The sequence below is a fragment of the Nicotiana attenuata genome, chromosome 4, assembly GCF_001879085.1.
Source record: "Nicotiana attenuata strain UT chromosome 4, NIATTr2, whole genome shotgun sequence".
In the NCBI taxonomy this organism is placed as follows: domain Eukaryota; kingdom Viridiplantae; phylum Streptophyta; class Magnoliopsida; order Solanales; family Solanaceae; genus Nicotiana; species Nicotiana attenuata.
In genome coordinates, this window is record NC_031992.1 from 9,115,069 (window position 1) to 9,124,132 (window position 9,064).

General features: G+C 37.0%; 1 protein-coding gene and 1 long non-coding RNA gene across 4 annotated transcripts; one reads left to right on the top strand and one right to left on the bottom strand.

The window, feature by feature from the left end:
- On the bottom strand, window positions 518–1,134 carry LOC109224950. The gene is made up of 2 exons (XR_002067788.1): window positions 845–1,134; window positions 518–699 (listed from the first exon to the last, which is right to left on the bottom strand). It is a non-coding gene; the product is annotated as an uncharacterized LOC109224950 (long non-coding RNA).
- On the top strand, window positions 2,019–3,972 carry LOC109224949. 3 transcript variants are annotated; one of them, XM_019389524.1, is made up of 4 exons: window positions 2,019–2,341; window positions 2,414–2,978; window positions 3,079–3,223; window positions 3,692–3,972. In XM_019389524.1, exons 2-4 carry the CDS (start codon window positions 2,922–2,924, stop codon window positions 3,817–3,819), a joined length of 330 nt encoding a protein of 109 aa, XP_019245069.1. In that variant the 5' UTR covers window positions 2,019–2,341; window positions 2,414–2,921; the 3' UTR covers window positions 3,820–3,972. The 3 variants fall into 3 exon arrangements, with proteins under 3 accessions (XP_019245069.1, XP_019245070.1, XP_019245068.1); XM_019389525.1 differs by having other exon boundaries at window positions 2,459–2,978; XM_019389523.1 differs by lacking the exon at window positions 2,019–2,341 and having other exon boundaries at window positions 2,355–2,978.

The following is a 9,064-nucleotide window of genomic DNA, read 5'->3' on the forward strand; positions in this document are numbered from 1 at the left end:
TTGGAACGGTTTACAACCCGTTACATCAGCCCCCATGCCCAAAGGTCTATTGGAACGGTTCTTGCAACGGTTTGCATCGTCGTACCTATAGATACGCCTATCGCAACGGTTTTTCCCTTCTCTATTAGAACGTTTATTTTTTTCAATTGGAACGGTTTAAACCGTTACTATATTGTTTATACAACGGTTCTTAACCGTTACCATATTATTTAAAGCAATACTTATGTAAGCTATTGTTACGGTTATTTATAGATATAGCAACGGTTTTTTTAAGCTACCGCAACGGTTATATTTGTTTTTGCAACGGTTTATAGATCAATTTGGAACATTTTATAGGACCTATTGCAACGGTTTATATTGTCGACTGGAACGTTATTTGTGTCCTATTACAACGGTTCTGGAAGGCTATTGTGTCAATTCAGTTAAAACCAAAATATAGCACATGTTACAATATATATATATATATATATATATATATATAGACACACACACACACATCATAAAATGAGACTATTAATAATAATATAAAATTATCCATAAAGCAAATGTTCTACCCAAGTGCATAAGTTTAGTACATTTCAAGAGAGTAAGTAAGTTCCAAAAATATTGATAACAAAAGATTCCTAAAACATTCATCTATAACAATTCAAAATTCTATCTCAAGTTGATCTTCTTCATCATCTTCTTGATCTTCTTCACCTACAAAAGAGGATAAATAAAGTTATTAATAGTTAGACAATAGAAGAAGCAACTTACAAATTCAATAGAACCAAAATTATGGAGGGATCACGAGGGTGGCGCATGACATCAAGGCCAACAACAGGCGGACGAACCCAAATCTTACCTTCTGGAAAAAGAAAATCAACTGTGCATAAAGATTCAAACTCTTTGGCTTTAAAGGTAATGCCTTCTAGTTTAACCAAATTTATTAGTTCTCAAATATACAGTACCAGCCAAAGGTTTGTTTGTTGAATGACATGATCCTAGTATTGTTGGTTTAGTATGAATAGATGGAGAAAAGATTAGCAAAAGGATGAGTGTCCCATAACAGATGCTAGAGAAAGGAACAACTCCCCAATGAAAATGAGATTTGACCCAATATTGCAGGGCAACCGAGACAAAATACTGGCAAGATGCACATGAAAATGTCATCAAAATGATATTCAAAACTACAGGAGAATACGAGGGATAAAAGGAAGGAAGATTAGTGGATTAACATTAAAATTGGATGGTTCTGCAAAAATTTATGACACTTGTTGGGCAGGCCTTGTGTTTGTTAGTTATGGATACTTTATATCCACCAAATCCTAGACTTCACCAAGGCAGAGGTTGAATCAACAGCTGAAGCATTTTGCATCTATCCAGAACTTGACCATTTTGCATCTTCTCTAAATGCGTCACTACTGTTTTCCATGTGCATTATTTTACTTGTTTTTTTAATTCGTTTGGCCCTAGAGGAAGATAGTTAAATTTTACTTCCTAGTTTGGTTCTCGTGAAGCTAAATATGACAATAATAAGTAATGTTTCTTCTGTTCCATTTGTAGGTTGACTTGGTGGGCAATTGACCAAGTGTTAAAATAAATGGATATCTATTTTCTTGATCGATCCAACTTGAAAATAATACATTAAGCTTCCTGAGCTATTGAGCTATCTATCTTCTGAATCAGTTTATTGCATTTTTATAGATAACGGTTGAGACAGGTCTTATAGGGAGGCAGGCTATTGGGGCAGTTACAGTTACAGATGGAGAAACTGTAAGTTGTTTTCCTCTATTCACAACCTTGTGTTGATGGAGGATTGTTGCATCCAGCTTCCTATCCAATAAGAGAATACCAGTCTTGACTTTAAGGAGAACCTTAAATGATTCATATTAGTGTGAAAATTGCAGATTTATCATTATTTATATTTTCTACATTTTAGTTGGTACATTGTATAACTCACTAAACACTTTTATACAATTAAAAGCATTCTAATCAAGTCAGTGAAGTCCTCAGCAAACTCATTCACATATCTATATCACTATCTAATTCTAAACATATAATGCAACACTAATCCAAAATTGCTACAAGAATGAGCCTTAGAGCTACTTCTTAGCAATGTAGAATGCCCGAAAAAGCAGGAACCCCAAACAAGACAACCAAGTTTGACACATAAGTACCAAGTCCCAACCACAACTACAACCTCAACCATTGATTCTCAGTTGGATACAAATAATACCGAAATAGGCACATCAATAGGAAGAAAAAAAGATATTACCATATCCACTCTACCTTGAACCAAAGCAAAATCCCAAGCAAGGAAGGAGGAGAGGAAGAAATAGAAGAAGATATATAATTGTTGGTACGTACTGACCTTGATTGTTACTACCAGCACATGGTCGACTATTTAGTTGAACAACAGTTTGTTGTGCAGAGGAAGCTTGTACAGGTGAACGTGCACTGAACCTTAACATTTCAGGATCAAGTTGCAAATCTGGGTTCAGACGGTGATTTCGCAAAGATGCAAGTGATCCAGCTGGAATACTGTTGGATATTTTCTTATTTTTGCTTGAGCATCCTTCTTGATTCATGTCTATTCAAATATTTTTCAGATTCTGAAAAAGCAAACACAATATAGGTTATCAAATAACAGAGGAACACATAAACCAAAACACAGCTAACTTGAGAGCTCACCGGTGCAGATTTGCTGCCAAAATTGTTGCAGGAAACTGATCAGAAACAGCCTAGATTTCAACTTTTAGTTGTTGCAGTTCTGTTGTTAAGTTGCAAGAAACAGAAAATGGGTTGTTAAACAGGAATAAACAGGACAATATTAGGTTTTTAAACAGGAAGAAACAGGAAACTATCAGCAAGAATGTAGATGCCTTACCAAACTAACCCAAGCAGAATGTAGATTTCAGAAAATTACAAAGAAACAGAAAATGGGTTGTTGGTCTGCTGAAAATGCCACTAAAGCTTTTCTCAAAACCATGGACATGGTAATTACAATTATGAACTCATCATATATGAAATCTAATATACAATTCAAATAATTTTTTCTCCTCAAGTTGTTACTAATGTTATGTTGATCTGATTTAGGGAAAGAGAGCTACAGAACCAAACGGAGCAGAGTTCATTTTTACGTTCGTAGCAGGAAATAATGTACAACTTATGGTATTTGCTTTTGCAAATGTTGCAGACTCCACCACCCTTGCACTGGTGGCAGCAGCTCAACAAACAGAAGGTTGATACATTACACTTACTACCAGATACAACTAGTCTTTTAGAGAACTTTAGTAGATTGGAATTGTAAATACTTATTTAATGTAGAACACTTCAGCTTTCATGGAAAACTACCAAAGATTCAAATATCCGAAGAGGAAAATAGGAAAGAGAACTGTCAAACAGGATACTTATCCGTATATTGAAAAATAGGATACCAATCTGCACAAAACAAGATTGAAATGAAGAGGTAGCAGGATGGTTTGGCATGTCACCTATTCAGTTATTAGAATGTTCTTGTCTCTTTGACATGATATACTTAAGAAGAAGCTAAAGGTTTCTCAATCAAGTATGGTTTATCTTAGTGATATGAAGATTGTTAATAAAAAGAGAGAAAAGATTACCCATGCATTACGTCATATTAGGATATAGATGATTCTTTATCTCTCGTTTCCCTGTTCTTTCTTGATGAGGTGGTCTGATTTTGCAGATGCATCTGGTAGAAAAATGGATAACCTTCAGATGGTACCAAAAAAGTTCTTCGCATCAGTCAACAGTGGAGAAGAGAAACCATTTGATTTCTTAAGTATACTATTAAGAGTTAAAAAAGAGTACTAGCATTAGATTCTATAACTTCAAAAGTCAATTAGTAGAAAATTTCATTCATTCTTGATATTTTCATCAGCTTTCACACTAGAGAAAATTGAACCTGTTTTAAGCAAACTATCTTTCGCGAGAATGTCTTTATTTTGAAAAACTAAAGATAGAGATGGAGGAATTATACATACCTGCTCCGCCCCTTCAACACATGTAGTTCTGCCTCTGAATACTATTGTAACTGATAAGGAAAACATGAACCCCACAAAGAATCAAATATTTAGCCTATCTAAATGAAATGCAAAACACTACTACAAGTGCTTTTTGTTTTTGTTCTTTTGCAGAAACGTACTCGAATGTGGTACACAAACCACTAACGAACAGTCAGATGCAGCTAGTTTTTACTGCATTCTCTCATTATATTGTGGTTACTAGTTTAGTTTAACAGTTTCAAAAGAGCTATAATAAGATTATTAGTACGATAAAACTGTGGTCCATAAAAAGGTGTACAATTTTTTCTTTTCCTCTTTTCACATTTTTTTATCTCCATTATGCCTAAAGGACTGAAAGCGAATAACTTAATAGGTCTAGGAGACTAGCTTAGATCTTGTATCTCATCAGTCTTCACAAAATTATTTTGTATAGAGAAATATTTTTGTAATAAAATCATGTTCTAGTGTTTGGAATTTCTTTTCTTTAAGAAAGTCATTTATGCACAGAGACATTTTCCTTTACAAAATGCTAACTAATACTTGGTTCAATCAACAGTTAGAGAGTATTTTCAAGTTTTAATACCTAAAAATATCTCCTATACCCTATCCTTCGCCCTTGTACAATTACCACACATGTTTTCCATTATAAAATATTTTATATGAATAACAGTTTCCTCCTTCTGAACTACACCTAAAAGAAAATATGACAGGCTAAAATGGATATACAACCTACCTCTCCAATCTTGACTGATCAAAATCTCGACAGCATCAGTAGGCATTAGTAAAAGGTTTTTCTTTTCCTGAAAATCAAGGAACAAAGAAGGAAAACGAGAAGATTGTTGAGGAAGCTCTCAGAAACACAGAAAATCAATTGAAAAAATAATCCACCACGCTACAAATTGCAAAAATAGCATAAGAAGTAATAATAAAACGAAAAAGCAAGGGAGTGCAAGGAAAGCCCAAAAACCAGAATAACCGTCAATTAAATCGACAACAAAAAATTAAAACAAATTCAGCACACAATTGTTTGAATGGGTTCGAAATCGACCCGATTCTAGGGTTTTGTTAAATGGGTCTGTTATTGCTGTGGTTATAAGCATTCTTGGGAAAGAGGGTAGGATTTCAGTGGCATCATCATTGCTTCATAATTTTCATAAAGATGGTTTTGATATCGATGTTTATGCATATACTTCTTTAATTACTGCGTTTGCGCGTAATGGGAGGTACAGGGATGTGGTTAAACAGAAGGGATGACTAAGATTTTAAAGAAAATAAACAAGAATGGTAGAATACAGGTTGGAATCGTAATGAAAAATGCAACTTACCTGTGCCGCCGATGGTGGTTTGTCTTCCTCGTAATCTCCGGCGAAGGTTTTTGGGAGAGAGAGGTCGGAACTTTTTGGAAGAGATGGTATTTGTTCTCGTAATCTCCGTGTGTATAGGTATATTATTAGGTTTTATTATTTTATTAAATATTAAATATATTTTATATTTAATATAGAAGTGGGGTCTATAAATTTAGCGGGACGTCCAAAATTTGGGGGAAATTTTAGAGGAAATTAGTAACCGTTGCCGTACATTAAAATTGCAAAAACTATTACCATAGATAAGCTTCTTGCTACGGTTGTCCAAAACAGTTTTCATAGAAAATCTACTGTAACGGTTTTTAGACTACTGCAACGGTTTAGGGGTTAAACTGTGCCGATAGTACCAATTACCTTACGCAACGGTTGAAACCGTTGCAACAGACCATCTATAGCAACGGTTATAGAACCGTGGCAATAAAAAGCGTTGCCATAGCTCCACTTTCTAGTAGTGGTGGTTCCTTCATGTGCCGTTTGCAATGCTTCCCATATTTCCTTGGCAGATTGACAGGCTGAGATTCTATTGTACTCATCAGGTCCTTTACCGCATACCAAGATCTTCTTGGCACGAAAATTCTTTTCAACAACTTTTCTGTCGATGTCACTGTATTCTTTTCTGGTTTTAGGCACCATTATTCCAGCTTCTCCAACCTTCTGCATAGGAACATGTGGACCATCACAAATGACGTACCACAGCTCGGAGTCTTCTGCCATTATAAAATCATGCATGCGAGTCTTCCACCATTCGTAGTACTGACCATTGAATCTAGGAGGTCTGTAGGTTGATTGTCCTTCCTCAAAGTTAGGCGGAGCAGCCATTGAGATCCTTTCTAGGTGTTAACCTTTTAGAAAGAACCTGCTTTGATACCAATTGTTAGTTTATGTGAGTCCACCAAACGATAGAGTACCTGGTCCTATATCAGTTCCCTTAGTGTTAACTACTAAAACAGTATGTAAATGAGACACGAGATTTTTACGTGGAAAATTCCCAACTCAAGGGGACAAAAACCACGACCTACACTTGTAGGCTTTCAACTTCACTAACTTGTAAACACACTATTACAAGCCACTTTGTAATGACTCTGTTACAAAGACTTCAACTATTCTAACTTGTGATAAACTTACCACAAGCCACTTTGTCACTCATTAATTACGAAGACTTTAACTTATGACTAACTCTAGTCACAACACAAACTCAGAAGGTTTATGATTTTGAGTTTCCTAAAATAAAGCTTCTAAGAAAGCAATATAGGATTTATAATGAAGAACAAACAACAAGATTACAACTCAACTAAGGACACACATAGACTCATTGTGGAATTGATCCTTAGTGGAGTTGTCTTCTTGTTCTTGACATACTTGTGACTTCAATGCTGGATCAGATCTTCAATGCTTGAGAGAATATCACTAAATGCTCAAGTAAGTGTCTTGTTGCTTTTCACCATGTTATTATACTACCAAAGACATCCCAAGGATGATGTCAATTCTTGGTTGGTACATGCCTCTTCCCAATAGGAAGTGACTGCTGCACTGCAGCGTGTATAGTTGCAGGCAGTTACTTTCTGTAGTTGCTTTCCAGCTGTATTGTTGACTTTCGTACTGCTGTCAGGGGAACACAAGGGATCAGGTCCCTGTTTTATTTCTCTATTCTCTACACTTGCAGCAGTTCACATTAGCTGGAGTTCAGGCTGGAATCCGTTCATTTGCCATGTGTACCAAGTATGTCAGGTTCCCTATCTGGTTCTTGACAGTAAGTTTGTTAGATCATCAAAACATAAGGCAAAGACATTGAAAATCCATCACTAGGATATACAAGGTTCCACCTTGTCTTTAATATCCATCATTCTTCTTCAAGTATGAGACTAGTTATAAGCTCTTTTTTTTTGCCACCGGATGAAACCTTCTACAGTACTTAGCTTCCAAAAAGTCCTTGAGGAGATATTTTTGAGTTTTGAATTTCCACCACATCTTAGCAGAGAAGGCATTACATGTATCTGTAAGAGATCTGAATCCAGCACCCCCTTTCTCAACTGGGAAGAAAAGATCCTTCCGAGCGATCCAATGCTTTTTGTTTCTGTTACCATCCATACCCCAGAAAAAATTAGTGATGATCTTTTCAATTTGGTATTTTTTGTATTGGGATGCTGGAAAACCGATAGAGTATGGAGAAGAATAGCCTACAGGACTGATTTAATAAGAACAACTTTGCCTCCATAAGATAGTAGTTTACCATGCCATCCTTGAATCCTTTTACAATATTAGCCACCATATTATTGAAATAAATAACTTCTTTCCTTCCTATGTACATAGGACAACCAAGGTATTGCATTGGGAATTGGCAGTGGTTGAATCCACTGATCTGCTTGATTTAATTGATCCATGTATCATCATCCTTGAAGTCAACATAAAACCCAGATTTGGATTTATTTACATGTTGTCCTGAGATCTTGTCATATGTATCTATCCTATCCATCATCATCTTCAAGGAGTCAGGTTGTAACGATCCGGCAGGTAATTTCAAGAGTTGTCGCCCCGTTCCCCCTTTTTCTGCTTCTTTTGTGTTCTATAGTTGTATTTTGGCCTACCGGGTTAGTTGGTTCGGGTCCGGAGTGATTTTGGAGTGAATTGAGACACTTAGTCTCTTATGAGAAGGTTTAAGTTGAAAGAGTTGATCGGATGTTGACTTATGTGTAAACGACCTTGGATTCAAATTTTGATGGTTCCGTTAGCTCAGTTAGGTGATTTTGGACTTATGAGCGCGTCCGGAATGTGATTTGGAGGTCTGTGGTAGAACTAGGCTTGAATTGGCGAAAGTTAGAATTTTGGCGATTTTGGTCGGCAGTGGAAATTTTGATATCGGGGTCGGAATGGAATTCCGGAAGTTGGAGTAGGTCTGTTGTGTCATTTTTGACTTGTGAGCAAAATTTGAGGTCATTCGGATGCAGTTTGGTGGGTTTCGACATCGTTTGTGGAATTCGGAAGTTTAGAAGTTCTTAGGCTTGAATCCAAGTGTAATTTGGTGTCTTGATGTTGTTTTGAGTAATTCGAAGGTTCGACTAAGTTCGTATGATGTTATGGGACGTGTCGGTATGTTTGGTTGTGATCCCGAGGGCCTCGGGTGATTTTGGGTGGTTATCGGATTGTTTGGAGTTGAAGAAGTGTAGCTGAAGCTGCCGGTTCGGTATTTTTGCACCTGCGGTGGGGATCCCCCAGGTGCGGCCCTGCAGAAGCGAAGAGGAGCTTGCAAATGCGGGCAAGGATGAGGTGGACTGGAAGTGCATGTGCGAGATTAGGAGCGCATCTGCGGAATAGCAGATGCAGAAGTGGAGCGCAGATACGGAAAAAGGGCCTGAGAAGAAAGGATCGCAGAAGCGGGCTGGGCCCCCAGGTGTGCACTCGTTGGTGCGAGTATTTGACCGCAAATGCAGATTTTGGGAGAGTAAGTGGGATCCGCACTTGCGATGGAATTTCTGCAGGTGCGGCGTCGCAGAAGCGTAAATGGTACCGCAAATGCGATTTTGCTGGGCAGAAAGTATAAATTGAACACTTCGGGATTTTTCCCCATTTGCACATCTTTGAGCTCGGATTTTAGGGATTTTTGAGAGAGATTTCAGAGCAATCACTGAGGTGAGTTCCTTATGCTCATCTATGTTCAATAATGGTGTTTCCCCACTGATTTTACACCTAGTT